The 21,829-nt window shown below is 42.4% G+C and overlaps 1 protein-coding gene across 4 annotated transcripts in view; it reads left to right on the forward strand.

The window, feature by feature from the left end:
- Window positions 1-12,162, forward strand: part of ADGB (androglobin) — a 221,736-nt gene extending 209,574 nt beyond the window's left edge. For 3 of the 4 annotated variants that reach the window (XM_030556520.1, XM_030556521.1, XM_030556524.1), the window contains 3 exons: window positions 6,420-6,528; window positions 9,511-9,694; window positions 11,771-12,162. In XM_030556520.1, coding sequence (XP_030412380.1) covers window positions 6,420-6,528; window positions 9,511-9,694; window positions 11,771-11,962 — 485 coding nt within the window. In that variant the 3' untranslated portion in view covers window positions 11,963-12,162. Of the gene's footprint in view, window positions 1-6,419; window positions 6,529-9,510; window positions 9,695-11,770 lie in introns of those variants that run through there. The other variant, XM_030556522.1, reaches the window with a different exon arrangement.
- Window positions 12,163-21,829: the final 9,667 nt, after the last annotated feature.

Raw genomic sequence — 21,829 nt, forward strand, 5'->3', positions numbered from 1 at the left:
CTAAATCTCCCTTGCTGCAGTTTAAGCCCATTGTTTCTTGTTCTATCATTGGAGGCTAAGGTGAACAAGTTTTCTCCCTCCTCCTGATGACACCCTTTTAGATACCTGAAAACTGCTATCAGGTCCCCTCTCAGTCTTCTCTTTTCCAAACTAAACAAACCCAATTCCTTCAGCCTTCCTTCATAGGTCATGTTCTCAAGACCTTTAATCATTCTTGTTGCTCTTCTCTGGACCCTCTCCAATTTCTCCACATCTTTCTTGAAATGCGGTGCCCAGAACTGGAAACAATACTCCAGTTGAGGCCTAACCAGCGCAGAGTAAAGCGGAAGAATGACTTCTCGTGTCTTGTTTACAACACACCTGTTTATGCATCCCAGAATCATGTTTGCTTTTTTTGCAACAGTATCACACTGTTGACTCATATTAAGCTTGTGGTCCACTATGACCCCTAGATCTCTTTCTGCCATACTTCTTCCTAGACAGTCTTTTCCCATTCTGTATGTGTGAAACTGATTGTTCCTTCCTAAGTGGAGCACTTTGCATTTATCTTTATTGAACTTCATCCTGTTTACCTCAGACCATTTCTCCAACTCGTCCAGATCATTTTGAATTTTGACCCTGTCCTCCAAAGCAGTTGCAATCCCTCCCAGTTTGGTATCGTCCGCAAACTTAATAAGCGTACTTTCTATGCCAACATCTAAATTGTTGATGAAGATATTGAACAGAACCGGTCCCAAAACGGACCCCTGCGGAACCCCACTTGTTATACCTTTCCAGCAGGATTGGGAGCCATTAACAACTACTCTCTGAGTACGGTTATCCAGCCAGTTATGCACCCACCTTATAGTAGCCCCATCTAAATTGTACTTTCCTAGCTTATCTATAAGAATATCATGTGAGACCGTATCAAATGCCTTACTAAAGTCTAGGTATATCACATCCACCGCTTCTCCCTTATCCACAAGGCTCGTTATCCTATCAAAGAACGCTATCAGATTAGTTTGACACGATTTGTTCTTTACAAATCCATGCTGGCTATTCCCTATTACCTTACCACCTTCCAAGTGTTTGCAGATGATGTCTTTGATTACCTGCTCCATTATCTTCCCTGGCACAGAAGTTAAACTAACTGGTCTGTAGTTTCCTGGGTTGTTTTTATTTCCCTTTTTATAGATGGGCACTATATTTGCCCCCTTCCAGTCTTCTGGAATCTCCCCCGTCTCCCATGATTTCCCAAAGATAATAGCTAGAGGCTCAGATACCTCTTCTATTAACTCCTTGAGTATTCTAGGATGCATTTCATCAGGCTCTGGTGACTTGCAGGCATCTAACTTTTCTAAGTGATTTTTTACTTGCTCTTTCGTTATTTTCTCTTCTAAACCTACCCTCTTCCCGTAAGCATTCACTATACTAGACATTCCTTCAGACTTCTCAGTGAAGACTGAAACAAAGAAGTCATTAAGCATCTCTGCCATTTCCAAGTCTCCCGTTACTGTTCCCCCCTCCTCATTGAGCAGTGGGCCTACCCTGTCCTTAGTCTTCCTCTTGCTTCTAATGTATTGATAAAAAGTCTTCTTGTTTCCCTTTATTCCCATAGCTAGTTTGAGCTCATTTTGTGCCTTTGCTTGTCTAATCTTGCCTCTGCATTCCTGTGTTATTTGCCTATATTCATCCTTCGTGATGAATTTATCCATTTAGCGATTAGATTTCAGTAGTGATTTGGGCCTTCAATTTAATTAAATTTTATTTCTTGCTATTTATTAATTGAGTTTGTCATTATACCCATATATGCAATTTAGGAGGATTGTGTAGCAGGTGAGAGCAATTTTCTTAACAGTAATGAATATGCATATAGCTTTTCATATGAAGCATTTCAAAACTCTTTTTAAAAATTAACTTGAAACAGCTACAGACACTTATCTGCAAATACTGACACAAATGCTTCCAGCCTCGGAGTAAAATCTTTTAATGCTCAAGCACTATCTTTCTTGTTGCTGGGGAGAAAATTCCAATAATATCTTTAAAAGCCTCTTGTTGGTTGCTGAATTAAATAAAGGAACCAGATACTTTCATAGAAACAAACTGTAGTGAACACCATTACATCTTGAAATTTACCTGAGTACTTGTATTCAAATTTACAACAGCTTTTGCAGCATTTTGTAGTCAAAGTAAGAGGACTACAGCAAATACCACAGTGTAGGGTTTATACCAGGGGTCAGCAACCTTTTAGAAGTGGTGTGCCGAGTCTTCATTTATTCACTCTAATTTAAGGTTTTGCGTGCCAGTAATACTTTTTCACGTTTTTAGAAGGTCTCTTTCTCTAAGTCTATAATATATAACTAAACTATTATTGTATGTAAAGTAAATAAGGTTTTTAAAATGTTTAAGAAGCTTCATTTAAAATTAAATTAAAATGCATATCCCCTCTGACCAGTGGCCAGGATCCAGGCAGTGTGAGTGCCACTGAAAATCAGCTCCTGTGCCGCCTTCGGCATCCATGCCTACCCCTGGTTTATACAGTGGTGTGGTTAACATCACCGTGGTAGAAGCCATGACCCCGATGGATAACTATGTGGCTGCTAATAGTCCAGTCTCACCAACACCGAGGACAGGGGCTCCCAGAATCAGTACTCTGAACCCTAGCAAGGGCCATGCTAGTAGAAGAGGCTGAGGATGGATGAGCCAGCTGCCCCCTCCCCCTTTGGATTGCTCCCACCCAGAGGACATGACCAATGTAGAGTAGAGAGGGGACTAGTATTGCCAAGGAAAGGGGTATGTCCCACTTGGAGACCCTAGAGTCCCAGAAGGGAGCCAGCCACCTCTGACCCTGAAGGGGAACTGCTTCAAGTGTGCAAGGAAGGGCATTTCAGGCGGGAGTGTTCGCTCATGGATTGCAGCTATGGCCTAGCATGGATGGTAGGCACTAGAGATTAGGTGGGGCCCAGCCAAGATGCTTCTGCAGTTATGGGTCAAAGGAGCTGAAGTGATGGGCTTGGTAGTCTCTGGGTGTAACTATTGTATGGGCAACAATAGAGTCCTCCAATATGTCAGATGCCCTGATCCACCCCGAGTGCATCCATGGGGACGTGTGACTCTACCCTGTGATGAACGTGCAGCTGAGGGTAGGTGGCCACATGGAGACTTGCACAGTCAGCCAACAGCCACCCTGACCTACTTGGTCATCTTAGCTCAGGACTGGAAGTGGATTGGGGAGCTCCTTAAGCACTGTAACAGGAATCCCCCACAGAAAGCAACCCAAAGCTGAAAACGAGCAGGCTTATGGGTCAAGACATGGCAGAAGAACCTGGAGAAGGGCTCCTCCGGACATCCAGGGACACCAACTCAGCAGCCCACTAGCTCTGGGGACACCTGAGGAAATAAGCCATGATTGGCTACCAGAAAATGAGGACTTTGTGAACAACAGGAGGACCAGACACTGAGCCACACCTGGGAGCAGGTGGCCATCTCTGATGGGGAGGATCGCAAAACCCAGTGGGCCCCACTTTGAACTCTGGAATAAGCAGCTTTACTGATGATGCAGAACCCCCAAACCCCGACAAATGGTGACAGCTGCTGGTACCCAAGAAGTTCTGCTGGAGGATGCAGCATTTGCTTTCCCTAAGGGAGAGCAAAGACACTGGAGAGGGTGGCCCTTAGAATCTTCTGACCAGGCATCCACAAAGAGGTGTACAACTTCTGTGCCTTGTGCTCCAAATGCCAAATGGCAGGGCCAAAAGGGATGCCCAAACCCTCCCTAATCTGCTCCCCGTGGTGGGTGTACCCTTCAAATGGATAGGAGTGGATTTAGTGGGCACCTTTCGGACGAACGCACCAAGGTACCATTATATATTAGCGATAGTAGACTGTGCCATGCAGTACCATGAAGCCAACCTGCTACACACAACTAAAGCACCCACCATAGCGAATGAACTCATTAAGATCTTTATGAGGGTCAGAATATGAAGGCAAACATTGACAGACAAGGGATCCAACTTCTCATCTGAACTGATGCAGGAATTGTGCAAACTGCTGACAATCAAAGCCCTCAAGATTTCTGTCTACCATCCGCCAATGGATGGGCTAGTGGAGCCATTCAGGGGGCCACTGAAAGCCATGCTGAACAAATTAATTGACGCAGACCCTTGGCACTGGGACCAACTGCTACTATCATTGCTATTTGCTGTACAGGAGATCCCCCAAGTCTCCATGGAGTTCTTGCCCTTTGAGCTCCTGTTTGGGAGGCAACCAGAGGAATTTTGGCCCTCCTTTGGGGATCATGGGAAGAACAGGAGTCTCTGGTCATGGGCTCAGTGCATTATGTGCTCCAACTATGAGTACACCTGAAAACACTAGTGGGATTTGCCAAGGAAAACCTGTTGAAGGCCCAACAGTTCCAGAAATATACACACAACAAGGGGGCACTATTGTGAACATTCAGACCAGGAGACAGGATGGTGATGTTACTCCTGACATCTGAATCAAAACTGTTGACCAGTGACTACTGGCCATCTGAAGTAGTAAGAAAGGTAGGGCCAATGGACTAGAACATCCATCAGCCTGTGAGATGGAAGAACACACAAATGTATCACGTCAACCTCCTGATGTCCTAGAAGGATCAGGAGAGCCTTCTGATAGCCCCATATACCACAGAACCAGAAGTGGGGCCTCAAGCCATGACATCCCCGAAACAAATACCTGTGCCAGTGGGGTCAGAGCTCAACTCGAGTCAGTAAGTCCAAATAGTACAACTGACTCAGGCATTCCCCATGGTGTTCTTGGCCCTCTCAGGAAGGACTTCCTTAACGCAACATCACATTGCAATGATGTCCAGACAAAGAATCATCAGCCCCTGCTGAAGATGTGGGAAGCACTCCAGGCTATGCTGAACCTGGGGATCATTGAGGAATCCTACAGTGAGTGGAGGAGTCCTATTGTGCTAGTGCCAAAACCCAATGGCTCAACAAAATTCTGCATAGACTTTAGAAAAATCCGTGCTATATCAAGATTCAACACGTATCCGATGCCTCAGGTGGATGAGCTACTAGAGAGACTGGGAACCCCAAGTACAGGTCCATGCTTGATTTGACCAAGGGATACTGGCAAAGGCATCCTGAGAAAAGACAGCCTTCCCTATTCTCTTCGGCCTCTGTCAGTTCGTGGCCATGCCCTTTGGCCTGCGTGGAGCAGCAACCATCTTCCAGTGACTGATAGTCCAGGTGCTGCATCCCCACTACCAGTATGCAGCTGCCTATATTGATGACATAGCCATCTATAGCTGCAGCTAGGAAGACCACCTACAACACGTCACTGCGATTATGCAGGCCCTCAAGAATCAGGGGCTTACTGCAAATCCTGCCTGGGACAGAGAGCAGTAACTTACCTTGGGTACACTATGGGACAGGACTGGCTACGGCCCCTGATAAATAAGGTCCAAGCATTGACCTATTGCCTGACCCCATCAACCTAGAAGCAAGTGCAACATTTCCAAGGCCTCGCTGGCTATTATAGGCTGTGCAGCTTCACCACAATAGCTGATGCCCTTACTGATCTGGTAAAAAGCACTCACCCCAGAAAGTGCAAGAGACAGAGGAATGTGACAGACCTTTAGAACTTTGAAGAACTTGCTAACCCAGATGCCAGTTCTCTTCAGCCTTAATTTTTCAAAACCGTTTATCCTCCAGATGGACACGTTGGAAGTGGGTCTCTAGGCTGTTTTGGCCCAAGACGTAGAACTACTAATTTCATACAAAATTTCAAATGCTACATAATTTAGAAATGAAACAGAGCTGTAACATTTGGATCAAAATTTCAAACAAACCACAATCTGGGGGCATGTGAGTCTAAGATTTTAATCTGATCTATTATGAAGATAGGGTCAAAAACTGAAATCTGATTTTGGATTCAACTCTCCTTTTTTCCCCCAAAGCTCAGAGGATTTTGGACCTGGGGTTTTGCTTTGGGTCCATCAGCACTTACAGTATCATATCATTCTCCCAACACCAGATATAGTAAAGGTTGAAAAATTGTTTCTGTAATAAGCTCTTGATTTCACATACTCATAAGTATCTCACTCTTTTGCCTTTGGGGATGATACTTTGCTCTCAGATCCTTTGGGGAAATGAATAACTTGGAAAGGGCTGAAATTGGCCATAGTTGTTTGTGAGCAATATGGGTTTAACTAAGTTTATACATAAAATAGATATTGTGAAGGTTTAAAAATGTACCTTGGCAGATGTACAGTGCTTTCCATCTTCTGGGATTCTGTAAGGATAACACAAGAAACAGAAGTAGCTAAATATTAGTTGTTCTCCTGCTCAGCAGTAATAATGTGTGCTCCTGAGCCAGAAGAGGGTAGATCTTTATTAAGGAGAGGAAGATTTTCATGACCAAAGTAACCAGTTTAATCTATTTTACTGCAGATGCAGTTTCCCCTGTGCTTGAAATAACAGCATCACCAGCAGCCACTGACGCAAGCACACAAGCTCAGCAAAAGGAATGGGAACCTCTAGACCTAACCCCCTACGTTAGGTAAATTGTGGCAAATGTAATTAAATGCTAAAAATATGTTAAAACAGTATTTACAGTAAGAATTTACAAATAGAAGAGTTACAGCATGCATTAAATTGTTTCTACAAGTGTAATTCATCTCTGGGTGCATACAGTATAGACTACAGTACTTTGACTTACTGTATATGGCATTAGCCTTTATTCCTCAGCTTTTATTAGCCCAACCCATGATGGTCATTTGCCTGTCACGGTAGTTGTAGAAACCATAATTGTATTCTGAGCTCAGTTTCATGCTATGAAACTGAAGTAATTCAGCTGATCTCAATAGTTTTTTCACATTTATAGAGGTGTAAGTGATATCAGAATTTGGCTCGATACCTGACTTTTATGTGTTTAAAATCTATGCCTTACTATAACTAAGTGCAATTCATTTTCTTTGTATAAAACTAAATAAAAAAGGAATTGAACAGTAACACAATGTATGACATGAGAATTAAATATGTGGAATCGAGACAATGCACATGCAAATTTATTTTAACGTGTGTTTGTTTCAGTGATCATACATTAAAATAATCATACTTAGTGCACTTCCAGTATGTCAGAGTGTCATGCAAGCTTTCAGTACTATATTTAATGCACATATATGTGTAATGATGCATTTAAATAAATATGTCTAATCACTGGAATAAATACTGTGTGTATTAATGTGCAGCTTTCTAGATATAGACACACTTAGGCCCCAGTTCACTGGAGATATGTTTTAAGTCCATTCCTATTCAGACCAGCACTTAAGCACATCACTGACTACAATGGAACTTAAGCATATTGTGATGGGTTGGGTCACAGAGACCCCCTTGGGACTGTCACCTGATGTGCTGAGACTATCTCTGAGCCCGTTTTCCCTGCCCGCTTGGGACTTCAGTACCCTGTCTTGTTAAGCCAGACACACTAGTCTGCTGCAAACACAGACCCAAGTCCAAACCATGTCCCCCAAAAGCTGCAGACTTAACTGAAAACACCTTAAGAAGCACTCCTGTCTCTAGCACCAAGATACCCAGTTCCCAGTGAGATTCAACCCCCAAATAAATCCGTTTTACTCTGTTAAAGTTTATACAGGGTAAACTCATAAATTATCCACCCTCTATAACACTGATCGAGAGAGAGAGGTACACAGCTCTTTACTCCCCTAGGTATTAATTACTTACTCGGGTTAATTAATAAGCAAAAAGTGATTTTATTAAGCATAAAAGGTAGGATTTAAGTGGTTTCAAGTAATAACAGACAGAACAAAGCAAGTCACCAAGTAAAATAAAGCAAAACACGCAAGTCTAAACCTAATACAGTTAAGAAACTGATTACAGATGAAATCTCACCCTCAGAGGTGTTCCAATAAGCTTCTTTCACAGACTAGACTCCTTCCTAGTCTGAGCCCAATCCTTTCCCCTGGTACAATCCTTGTTAGCTTCAGCTCAGATGGTAACTAGGAGACTTCTCATGGCTGGAACCTCCTTTGTTCTCTTCTACTACCTTTTATAGCTTTGGCACAAGGCGAGAATCTTTTCTCTCTCTGGGTCCCCACCCCTCCTTAATGGAAGAGCACCATGTTTAAGATGGATTCCAGTGCCAGGTGAAATGGTGACATGTCCTGTGATACCCCAAGCCTTCATTCTTCCTGGCCTGACTCACAGGAAGGCTTGCAAGTAAACAGAGCCATCTACAGTTAATTGTCCTAGTTGATGGGAGCCATCAAAATTCTAAACCACCATTAATGGCCCACTCTTTGCCTAACAACAATAGGACCTCGGAGTTATATTTTATATTCCTAGTTTCAGATACAAGAATGATACATTCGTACAAATAGGATGACCACGCTCAGTAGATTATAAGCTTTGATACCTTACAAGAGACCTTTTGCATGAAGCATATTCCAGTTACATTATATTCACACTCATTAGCATATTTTCATAAAATCATATGGAGTGCAACGTCACACACATGCTTAAAGTTAAGCACATGTTTAAGTGCTGTCCAGCATAAGGACAGTTTCCTGAATCAGGGCTTTAATTGGGAAGGAAACTAGTACAATACTGAAGAGAATGAAATTAAGGCCTGGTCCACACTACAGCGTTAAATCAATTTAAACAGCGTTAAATCGATTTAACACTGTACCCGTCCACACTACAAGGCACTTTAAATCGATTTTAAGGGCTCTTAAAATCGATTTCTATACTCCTCCCCAACAAGAGGAGTAACCCTAAAATCGATATTACTATATCGATTTAGGGTTAGTGTGGACGGAAATCGAAGTTATTGGTCCCATTCTTTTATTGAGCTACCCAGAGTGCACCGCTCCAGAAATCGATGGTAGCCGAGGACCATGGACGCACACCACCGAATTAATGTGCCCTAGTGTGGACGCGTAAAATCGATTTTATAAAACCAGTTTTATAAAACCAGTTTTAATAATTTCTATTTTATGCTGTAGTGTAGACGTGGCCTGAGACAGCAGAAAATTTGACCCAATATCTTGTCACATGCATGACTCTTTCGAGGATTTTATGTTATGTCTTCAATAGTTTATAACTTCTTTATTTCTCAATCAATTTTATCAACATTATCAAAACACTCACAGGTACTCACTGAACACATGCAATTTAAAAATCATTTTGAGTTATTGCAATATGAAAAATCTGAAAATGTCCCTGTTTTTTGAGAAACACCAGAATTCCCATCCAGATAACTAAAATAGGGATGAGCACAATTTTACCAAAATTTTAAAACAAAGGATCAGGCATGAGAAATGTTGGCCAAAAGAATCATTTTTCCAGTTATGATTATCAGTAAACAGTAGGTGAGAATAAAATTGGCTCCTTAACCATACCTAGAATCATGATAGTAACATTGAATTGTACAATTAGATATTTTGTATACTGGTGACAGTCATGTAAAAACTGTTCTAATCTGCCTTTGAAGTGAGACAAACAATGTTTGTATTTCCTACAGAAAAACAATGCCTGAGCCTGTGCTAAGAAATGAGTCTATTATTCAACAGCAGGAGATGCGTAAAGCAGAAGAAATCAATCATTTTAGGGAGTTTCGACAGCTGGTTCTGGAACAAAGAGAAAAAGACCAAAATGCTCGCACATTATTGAAGCAAAATATACTTGAAATGTATGAGCATCTACAAGTAAGTCCATAGATAGGTTTTCTGTGATTTCAACCACCTATGCACACAAACCTATTTGGACTTCTATAATAAGTACACTTCATTAGAGTAAATGAGCCTGAAATTTCACTTGTACCATGGTTAAAACACACGGTTCCCAGAAAAATATTAGTGTTACACAACATTGTAGAAATGATACTCTACAATACATTTCTTGAGGTACTACATTCAAGGGGCACTACTTTGTAAATAACAACGTAGTATGATGGTTCAAAGTGAGAGTAAGCGGAGTGTTTGGTACATACCTGTGTGTACATACTATATCTGGCATTTCCAGTTTCGCCTGTTTTTGATGCAGAGCCATGTAGCTTTTTTCAGTAAGGAAAGAAAACTTTGTAGACAATAGAAAACTAGATTGACAAAAAAATAATCACTACTGATGTTTTCAAGTGAGATACTGAAGAATCAGGGGCATCTCAAAGCTTTTTTGCCACCCCAAGCACAGCAGCCAGGCTTCCTTTGGCGGTGCGCCTGCGGGAGGTCCCCAGACTCGCAGATTTGGCGGCATGCCTGCGGGAGGTCTGCTGGTCCCACGGCTTCAGTGTTCCCACAGGCAAGTCACCAAAGACAGCCTGACTGCCACCCTCACAGCGACCAGCAGGCCGCCCCTCGCAGCTTGCTGCCCCAGGCATGCACTTGGAGCGCTGGTGCCTGGAGCCGCTGCTGTGAAGAATACAATATTGGTATGTTGCAGTCTTCCTGAAATCTGCATAAGGCCAGCTAGCAAAGTAGTAGAGTTCTTAAGTATTGATAAAACACAGCTACAAACAATACACTCAGGAGATGGTACAACATTAGTGCAGTGTGTCAAGGTTGGGATCTATTTAATAGATGAAGTGGGTAAAGATACCTTAACAAAATTGACTTAAGCTTTAAGAGTAAATAAGGGCAATATGATTTTTGACAAGCAAGCCACAGTGATGCATTAATCACCATGAATCAAGTGACCCCAGTACTGCTCTTTTAGAGCTGGATAAGAGCCAGTGAAAGTATCCTTCCAATAAGATGGAGTAATTTATTGAAATCATTTTAACTTTCTCCTTCATAAAAGCTCCAATATGCCATACTGAATAATGCACAGTACATAAACAGGCATATAAGATAAACTGACCAATTACACACTGGCAACAGGTGAAGGGAGCTTGCAGGACTGGGTCCTCAATAAAGCACACACAATGATTTTCAGAATTTACTAGTTTTTTTAGGTGCCTTATTTTAGGTGCCCAACTAAGAACATCTTAAAGGGTTGATTTTTAGAGGGTTGTTGTTCAGCACTCAAACTCTTTAGTCACTTCAGAACATCATGGCCACACTAATCAGCACTTAAAGTGTTTTCATCCATAATCTTCTCAGAGCACTTTACAAGAATAGCTAAGTATCATTACTGCTGCTTTTACAGATGGGGAATCTGAAGCATGGAGAGGTTAAGGGAAAAATTTTCAAAAGTGAGTTTGGGCCTAAGTTTCATTGAAAGTCAGAGGGACTTTGGCGGCTTAGTCCCTTTTGAAAATGGGACTTGGCAAAAAAATGTCAAAAGTGCCTAAATCTCATTTTCAAAAGTGATAAAAGCTCTTAGGAGCTTGACTTGCAATGATACTTAGGTCCCACTGTGACTTCTGAAAATGGGTCTACGTCACTTTTGGAAAATTTCACCCTAAGTGACTTTTCTAAGCTCACACAAGTAGTGAGTGGCAGAACTGAGACTAGAACCAGGGGCCTGACCAGTTCAGTGCCCTATCCTCTATCCACACTAATTGTTTATCATACTAGAAATGCTTTTAAAAGGAAGCTTTTTGTAAACTCCTTCCTCTTCTTCATGATGTAAAAGATCACCTGTTTGTAATCACTAAGCAGCTCTGACACAGGGCAGGATAGGACTATAGACAATGCATATGCATTAACAAGTAAAGGAGAAATCAGAAGTCCTCGATATAGTCAAGGTCAGAACAGGAGCAAGAAACATAAATGGCAGGGTACATGACCTTATTATATATATGAATGCTCATTTGATTGTGGGGGGTATTTGTTTTTGGATAGGTATCCTTAGATGAAGCACGAGGCAGGGTTCTCAGTGCTCGGGAAGCATACAGAAGTAAGCTACTAGAGGCTGAACTCAAAAAACAAGAAGCACTAGCTGCTGAAGAAGCAACTGTTCGAGCAGAGCAAGAGAAGAAAAGTCCAGATGCACAGAAAAAAAAGCAAGCAAAAAGTGCAGGGAAAAAAAAGTAACAACCTGAAAGGTTAACTCTGCCCATTGTTTAGGAAAGAGAATTTATTTTTAATGATTAAAAGAATTATTCAATATTTTTCTAAGTCAATGTTTTGTTACCCAGAAAATACAGTTTTTTCTCTTTTCCAGGTATTCTTCCAAAATCCATCTAGCATTGCTTTCTTTTTAACATGAAAAGTTTGTAGTTTTCATATGATAAATGATAATCATACCATTACAGTTTATCTATTTTAACTGAAATAAAATTTTACACTAAAATTATTCATATTGTATTGGATTTGTTCTCCCAGTACCTCGTGTCTGTCCTCCTATTTTTCAATTGAAAAACAGTCAAAAAGAAGGCAATAACATCTCTGAAAGGATTGGATCAAGAAGAAAAGACTATTCTTTTTAACAGGGCACGAGGAATCAAGAAAAGGTGCTTAACCTCGTGTGGAAATTTCTCTAGCATTCCAAAATGTTTACAGATGTCCAGTTTCAAGGCTGTACCTAGGACCAGCTTCTTCTGTGGGCTTATACTCATGACTTCACCAGGGTCACACTAAGGATGAATTTGGGCTATTAGATTCTGTGTCACTGAACTTTGCAGAAACATGAACTCCTTCAGTGGACGATGATTTGAGTTATGCATACTAATTAAGTAGTACCACACCATTCTATTTCATAGGCAGAATTCAAAATGTTTAGAAAAGACTATCATACTAGACATCTCCAAGTTATTTGGATACTAAAACTTTTTTTTTCTTCGCATCTAGCTCCCCCCCTCACAAATTCTTTCAAATCCTATGATAGCTCCCTAGAGTATGTCCCTCATGTCACACCATTAAGAATCTAGATTTATGGTTGTACACTGAAAATTGTGAATTACTGGACCACATTACTCTCTTCCCCTTTTTTCTACCTGTCTAGTTCTCATTTCAGCTTTTATGTAGTGGTTTTTATCTTTTGCAGGGGGCAGTGAGGAGGAGGCATTTCATGTTGAGGTCACTGCTCAGTGTAATTTATGTCCACGGGTCCCATAGCACAGTCCCTGATGGGCTTTCATCCAAGGATTTTCAGGACAAATTATTTATTGGCCTCAGAGTGCAGCCACCAACTCTTGCTGATGGCCGCTCTCACACTTTTCCCTAAAATATTTAATTAACTTTAGGAAAAACAAATAAAAACGAGTCTGCTGTGAAAAGTGATACATGTCCAAATCATTGTAGCGTATGTATTGCTAGCTACTAAGTCTGTTATGAAAAGTGATAACAAACATACGTGTATCACTTTTCATAGCAGACTTACTCAGCCCTGGCAAGCCTGGGGACAAATTAAGCCCTGGATGGGAGGTTGGGGGAGGCAGCGGGGCCAGGGGCAATGGGGGTCGGCAGCCGGGTGGGGAGCTGGAGCCTGAAGCCCCACATCAGAGCCCAAAGCCATGTAGCTGGGCCTGCCGTCATGCAGCCGAAGCCCAGGGCTGGCACGCAAAGTCCCACAGCCAGAGCCTACTACCTGGCCACCACAGGGCTGAAGCACAAAGCCTGAACCCCACTGCCTCTGAGAAGGTGGGGAACTCACCAGCTGTGAGCTCCTCCAGTGTTATGCCCCAGGTGTCTCCAGAGGGGGGCAGGGCTCAACCCCACCTGGGAGCCCCAGCAACCAACACCAAAGTGGTGCATCCAGGAGTAAGAGGAAGGGGGATAGGGCCCCCCCCATCACAGCCCAGGAGAATGTGGACACAAGAAAGCCCCATGTGATCACGGTGGCCGCATTTGAGAACCACTGATAGGCCATGTCTACACTAGAGAGTTTAGTGGCACATCTGTACTGATGCAGCTGTGCCACTGTAAGATCTCTCATGTAGCTGCGCTGTGCTGGTGGGAGAAAGATTTCCAGGTGACATAATTACTCCACCCCCCAGTGAGAGGCGGTAGCTGTGTTGGCGGGAGCAGCTCTCCTGCGGACATAAGTGCTGGTGTGGACAGTGCACCTTATGTCGCTCGGGGGTGTGTTTTTTCACTTCCCTTCAGGACATAAGTTATACCTACATAAGTGCCAGTGTAGACATAGCCTTAGAGCCTTTGGAGCCTTGACTGGAATTTAAAGCTGTTCCCTATAGATAGAACCAATAGGGGTGTGCAGTGACAGTTACCTGGCCTTCTCCATGTAGAGTGAAATCACTCATTAGAGCAGCTGCTTATATGGGTATAGAAGGTCCTTCACTGCGGGATATAGTCATCACCCATGAAGATGGATGTTATGCGATATCCAGTCCTTGTAGAAAGAGACCATGTTCAAAATGTTCTAAATCACAACAGCTAGAGTACGTGACTTGAAAACATTCTGCAGTCACTCAGTCATATTTAGCTGTTTGAGCAGCCATTGCAGAATATACCATTCTGCCTCTACTACTAAACACCAGCTATTCAGGTCACCACTACTTTGAGCAATTCCTCATTAGTTGGTTTGCATCCCTTTGTTAAAGTGATTTAAGGGCATAATCTGTGGGAAGGACATCTGTCATTCCACCCCCCACAGCACTAGCTGCACTGTTGTATGAGTCACATTTAAAAACTGTGTTTACTGTAAACACAGTTCTCAGCTATAGCCAGATGGAATCCAAACAAAGTTTGGATACCAATGTGGGACAAATCAAATTAAAATTGTGACTTTAAACGCAGTTGTTCTGACAGCAAATGCTGCTAAAAGGTGACATTTCTTTTGTATCTCTTTTCTCTTTCCTTCTCTTCCCATTCTAGTGTGTTCCCACCCACCCCCTTGCTGATTGTTGGGCTTTCCAGCTTCCTTCTCATCGTGAAGCATATCAGCACCCTCCTCCACTCATTCTGTGATATTCCTTTTCCTTTCTGTGCATTCTCTCTCTCTCTCTCTCTCTCTCACACACACACACACACACACACACACCTCTTGCCTGTGAAGCCCAGTCTGACACTCCACCCCCTCAAGGGTGTTCCAATTAATTTTGTTGTATATGCAAATAAGAATATGAAACCAGACTCCTGCTCATATGTTGGCCACCTATATTTCAGAGCTCAGGAGCCTAGTAAGTTTTGGTTTGTTGCTGTAGGCTGCAAATGTAAAAACTTGTCAGGACTGGCTCCTTTTGTTCTCTGCATTTCATATTATAGCGTTATTGCTATATTCAATACCGTTTCCATGGCAATGGCACGTGTTGACCTTTTTCTTGTGTGATTCTGCGATAAGACTTCTGTAGAAGAGGATGAGATTAAAGTGATCTTCTTGATGTCACTGCAAATGCTACTATGACATTCTGTGGTGGAAACTGAATCACTTCCAAAAACAGAGAGGAGAACGAGAGAGCAAACCGGGAAAGGAGACCAGCTTCGCCGCGGTTTGCTCTCGTGTTCCCGGAGCCACCCAGCAAACCGCAGGGAAGGAGACCTGCTTGCTCGGGGTTCCGGGAACTAGAGAGCAAACCGCGGCGAAGCTGGTCTCCTTTCCCGGTTTGCTCTCTCGTTCCCCGAACCGCCGAGCAAGCGGTTCTCCTTCCCTGCGGTTTGCAGGGTGGCTCCGGGAACAAGAGAGCAAACCGCGGCAAAGCTGGTCTCCTTTCCCGGTTTGCTCTCTCGTTCCCCGAACCGCCGAGCAAGCGGTTCTCCTTACCTGCTTGCTCGGGGTTCCGGGAACGAGAGAGCAAACCGGGAAAGGAGATCAGCTTGATTACCAGAGGCTTCCTCCTTCCACGGAGGTCAAGAAAAGCGCTGGTAAGTGTTTACATTGGATTACCAGCGCTGGATCACCAGCGCTGGATCCTCTACACCCGAGACAAAACGGGAGTACGGCCAGCGCTGCAAACAGGGAGTTGCAGCGCTGGTGATGCCCTGCAGATGTGTACACCTTCAAAGTTGCAGCGCTGTAACTCCCTCACCAGCGCTGCAACTTTCTGATGTAGACAAGCCCCTAGAGAAGAAATATGGGGTCATCTCTGTGATGAGCTGATCACTTTAAATAACAATCTGTTGGTGCATTCTGCTAAGCTTTAGGTACTGGTTTTCCCCTTTATCCATGGCTATCCAGCAGCAATCATGAGCTAAAAAAATCCTTGTAATTAAACTGCATTTCCAAAGGTACCTGAGATGCACAGAATCATTTAGAGTCTCTTTTTTTAAAGGCAAATAGCTTCATTAAACTGCAAATGCCTTTTCCCATCTGCATTCCTTTAATTTGTTTAGAATTTGCATAATGAATTGCAGAAAACTTGACAAGTCTGTTCCAGGATGTCTTACATCTGGAGTATGAAGACAAGCTGTGTGCTGTGAAATGACACTCAGTCTCAAGATGCCAATCTGCTCACCCCAGCAACAGGCAATCGTTGTCTAGACCAGCTATAACCTTTATACACGCACACTATTATGACACCATTTCTCCTCCAACAGGAAATAGATTTGACACCGTATTTTGTCTGGCAGGAAACTTAAGGGAACAACTTTGCATATCTGAGCTGCTAGCATTTTAGTGGAATGACAGAAATCTCTCCTTTAGAATTCTGAACAGGTGTTTGACTCCAAATGCCCTTTGTTCCTTGTCTCATTTCTTGGATCAACCCTACTTTATTCCCCCTATTTGCACAATTCGAGTAACTTATCTGTGATTAGATATTCTTGTTTTCAGAAAAACAACATCTCCATGACATCACAGGGATGTACCTACCTCAAAGGAAGATAAAAACAGAAAGACAAAAGAAAGCCAGGGAAAAGCAGAAGAAAGTCCATATGGTACTGAGAGAGAGACAGAAGAGTATGAAACAAAGGCATGTTCAAATGCCACCTACAACAACAGTGGAAATAAAAGGAGAGAGAGAGGTGTGATCTGACCAGAATTGGGGCCCATTGATGTAAATGGAATTTAATCACGTGCTTGGTGATGTAGTGACGATGACAAATGGTCCGTTGTTAATCTGTGACTGGAGGCCTGGGGTCAATGCCCTGTTCTGCATAGATTTCCTGCATGACCCTGGGCAAATCAAGGCCAGGTTTTTAATTGTATTTAGGTATTGCTTCATCCAGCTTTGCAAGGCCTTAATGATTTCAGAGCCTTAGGGCACATCTACACAGCAATCAAGGATGTAATTTGCAGCTCTTGTGGACATACCCATTTTTGTTTTAATCTGGTCAGTCCACTAAATCTAGCAGTGAGGCTCAGGCTAGCAATGTGACCATGCATCCAGAAAGCGGGGCAGGCTTGTACAGTCCACATTGAATTACACACACACACACACAGCTATTTTTAGCATGCTAGCGAGATTAAAGCTAGTATGGTACACCTACATACATTGCAAATTATACCCTAAATCACAGCACAGGTAGCATAGGTGTACCCTATATCTCATTTTCAAAAGTGTTTCAGGCACGCCAGAACCTAAGTCCCATTGACTTTCAATGACAGTTGAATTAGGGCCTGGGAGCCTGAAAACTCACCACAACCTTCCTGAGTGATCTTGGGCAAGTCACTTATTCCAACAGTTTCAAACCTGTGTACCTAAAAAACAGGGATCTAAACCCATATTTAGATACCTTAAAAAAACCAACTGATTTTCATAGGTGTTTAGCAGCCTCATCTCCTATTGGAAAAAGGTGGAAGGCCAATGAGGGGGATGCAACTTCTCAGGACGCTGCAGGTGCTCAGCCCTTCTGAAAATCTCGTCACTTCGTGTAGAAGCCTATATATGGATTTAGATGGCTAACTCTAGGCATCAGAGTAAAAACGGGGGCCTTCTTGGCTTAGAATCCCCCTCTGTAAAAGGTGGTTCATAATAGCTACATATATCACAGGGATGTTCTCAGGATTAATTAGCTAATGGACCAGCTTGGCAAAAGGCCTCAAAGAATTCACTCACACGCCATTGTGTCACAAGACACCTGTAAGGTAGCAACCTCTACTCATGGTAGGATCTTACAGGCAGCAGTGTTGCCCAAAAAGTAAATAGTGCTAGACTATATGGCTAAGGCAATGAGCTATGTCCTGATTCAGAGTATCCTTGCTGAAGCCTCCACATGTGAAGCCAGAGCTGGAGCTACCAGCAAAGACTGAAGCTGCCCCATTTCAGCAGAGCCGTGGGCAGAGGGATAATAAAGGGGATGTCCATTTTGACATTACAGATATAATTTTTTATACTACCTCTTCAAGAATAGCAGTGCTCAGTGACTGAGGGACAGGTCTGAAAAAACAGTAGATGGAAATTGTTAACTATATTGCAAGTATCTTGAGCAATTTCTGTGTTTTCTCTCTCAGCCCAGAGAGCACCAGTGATGAGAAGAAATAGGGAATACTGTTTCTTCATGATGACAGAGCCACCCCACCCTTCAGAGATAGCTTCCTCTTGCCTCCTCCTTTGTCCTGGTCCTGAGCTTTTAGAGATATTTCTCTATCATCCCCCTAGTTGTCAAGAGGCCCAGTCCATGGGATAGAATTCCTGAAGACTGACAGACCAACAATGCAGAAATCTCTCACTTGGTCTTAGATGAATTTTGGTATCAACTAGTTAGCTTTAAAGTTATAAGAAAGTTATATCTGTGCTTTCATTTTTAAACTAAGTATTACTTCTTGATTAGAACATCTCAGTGATTCTAATTATGTTCTACATGGAAATACTTCTTATAAGTGATACTCTAAAAAGCTATAATTTATCCATATTATGTTTGAGAAGGATGCTCAAGTGAAAAGCAGTTACCTAGATTTCTGATTTTCTTTTTCTAGCCATATGTTTCATTAGAGATTCTGATTTACTCCCAAAACAAACAAACAAAAAGTTTTAAAAGGCAATAAAAGTTGCCAAGTGATGACTTTGTACTTGCCTGTCATATCATTTATGAGTTCCATGTACTGAAAAGAAGGAAATGAAAAGTCAAGAATACAAGGCTTTATCCATTTCCTATTTCCAGTCTTTCCACCTACTTTAATGGGAACCAGATTCTCCATTGCCCTGTACCTTCTATGGTCATTGAAATGTGTGATAAGTATGTGCACAATACTACCATTCTGATTTAGTAACATTTTATGCCCACTTGGTACCAATGTACCAGACCACACAAGCTGCAGGATAATGGAAAATCAGGCCTGATAAAACTTAGGGGGTGAAACCTGGCTTTGGAAATAGGAGTTTTGTCATTGACTTCAATAAGGCCAGGATTTCATCCACAATGTGCTCATAATGTACATGAATATATATGAGTTGGGGTGTTAAGCACCAAGTAATTTTGCCCCAGAGACTGTCACAATGTAATTACAGTCCGGAGAAACCAGGATCCAGGAGGCTAAGTTATTAATGAGTTTCCTCTTGCTATTATTTGAGGAACATGAGACCACCATTTGGCAAACAAAGGTTCTGACCAGGACTTAGACAAGGAAGAGAACACCAAGTTCTGCATGTTCCTGGTTGTGAGATGAGCATGCTCCAGGCACACAAACTTGGACTCTCTGAAAAAGTTTTACTTTATACCAAGGAAAACAATCTGGCTTTGCCCATTATGAAGCCTGGCAGGGTTTTGGTTTTTGAATAAACTATAACTCTTTTCTTTTGGACAGTAAAAGCAGAGGAGCACCTCCGGAGAGAAATGAGTAGGGGTATCCTCATCAGCACTTGCTTTGTTGAAGATTTTCAACTCAATTTGCCAAGAATTATCACAAAGGACAAGTAACCACAAAAGCTGGTGCCTCATTGCTTCCTAATGCATCCCAGAATCCTTTTCACGGGTTGCAGCAGGGAATCTCAGTAGTGTGGATGTGCCTTAAATGATATTTTTTTAAGTAGTGAAGAGCTAGAAAATGTCATACCAGATCTCTGTCCGGAAGCGCTTAAGAGCCCTTGGTGTAAGCAAGGACAGTACAATTAACAAAGGGGCAAGGCTCACCCTTGAACCACTTAACCTAGAACAGTGGTTCTCAACCTGTGGCCCGTAGGCCTCTTGCAGCCCAATCAGTGCAAGGCTGCAGCCCATGTGACATCCTCAGGGCATAGAGATAGTATTGAATGCAGCCCACATAACACATTGTGGGCCACATATGCAGCCCACAATGGTAAATAGGTTGAGAACCACTGATCTAGAACCTGAATCATAGCATTATTAAATCTTCATGAGCATGACTGTTGCTTGGAAGAATTAATATTAATTGAGATTGAAATGAACACTTGATCAGAAATGAGAATCGTGCCAGTGCCACATGTACTAAATACACTGCCAGAGATGACACAAAGAAGAGCGCATGCAATTTAGCTAATGACCTGTGAATGTCTGTGTTGAACTGTCACTGAATGACATCTAAAATTAAACAATTGTATTTATCAGTTATCAAAACACAACATAACTTTGAGGGGGTTTTGAGTCACACAGCTGTGCACTCTACCTGCATCATATAACCTCCAGCCACCACTCTCCAGAAAAATAAATGCCAGCTCTCTCGAAGAATGAACTAAAGGTTCTTTGCCATCTTCACAAAAGAAATAATCTTGGTCAGAGTTTTGGGAGAAAGAGTTTTTAGCCTTTATCGTAGGTTTAATATTCATCAACATTCTATTCAGATATAATGTCTCTTCTGCCAAATTTACTGTTTCTTGCAAACTCTATTAATTGAGGGCTACATCTGCCTACAGCACCCAGAGCTCTGTCATTTCTGTCAGATCACATAGCTTCTTGATTCAGGCAAAGACAAGCCTCCCTCAGGCAGACACAGGAGATATGGCAATGACTTCCCTCCCTCAGTTCTAAAGGGTTAAACACACTTTGGGTGAAACTTAAAGCCAAGAACCAAAACGGCAATGCATAGCATAAGACTCAGGCAAGCAGCTGCATAGCTGACCAAACTAGGATGACCAAATGTTAAGGGGAAAATATTGGGACCGCCACAGGGGGTGTGTGTGAGTTTTGTTTGTTTGTTTGTTTTTACACTCACCCGTCTGGGAGTTCGGCAGCAATTCGGCAGAGAGCCCTTCAGTTGCGGGTGGTCTTCAGCAGTATTTCAGTGGTGAGTAATTGGTGAGTAATAAATCTTGCCGCCAAAGACAGAAACACCTGCCGCTGAAATACCGCCGAAGACGGTCTGCGACTGAAGGACTCTCCGCCAAATTGCCGCCAAAGACCAGGAAACAAAATATCGGGACAAATGGTGTCCCAACTGTACTCTGGTCGGGACACGGGACAAACTTCTTAAAATTGGGACAGTCCCAGTTTTATCAGGACGTCTGGTCACCCTAGACCTAACACACACCAGCAATTTCTGCATTTGTTCACTAGAGGGAGTCATTTCTGTATGTGCCTTGTTTTTAAGTAGTGACGCTAACTCAAGCTTTTTCAGTTTACCAATTAAATCAGCCCTGTCTCCTTGAAGCTTATTTGTGTTGCACCCACACCTCTGACAAACATGACCATTTCCACATGTATGCCACCATAGTGCTAAGTTACTGATGAAAAGAGCTCTAGGTAAGACCTGTATTATTGATTAGCTCCCCACCCCCATGGGAGTACATCAGCAAATGAGAGCCCAAGAGAGAACTGCTGACTCTTCAGCTGAGCTGGGTTTATTTCTGAGGCATTAGAGGCAGGATAGCTATCTTTTTAGTCTTGTATTTAACCTACAGCAAAATATGTACTCAGTTTTGAGTAGTCCTATAAATAAACAGACTGAATAAAAATACATATCTGAAAGTCATTGGCCTGCAAAATAACAAAAACATACTGCTTTTAGCTAGACTACTGAAGGTTGTGCCCTGTTTTGGCTTAGCCCAGCCACTGAATTCGATTGCACTGTAAGTATTCTGTATTGCTCTAAAGTATTGTGCATAGTTGAACAATATATATAATTGTTGTGCAGTAAATTCCAGGCACATTTATTACAGCAACAGTATA

Source organism: Gopherus evgoodei, chromosome 3 (assembly GCF_007399415.2).
Source record: "Gopherus evgoodei ecotype Sinaloan lineage chromosome 3, rGopEvg1_v1.p, whole genome shotgun sequence".
Lineage (NCBI taxonomy): Eukaryota > Metazoa > Chordata > Testudines > Testudinidae > Gopherus > Gopherus evgoodei.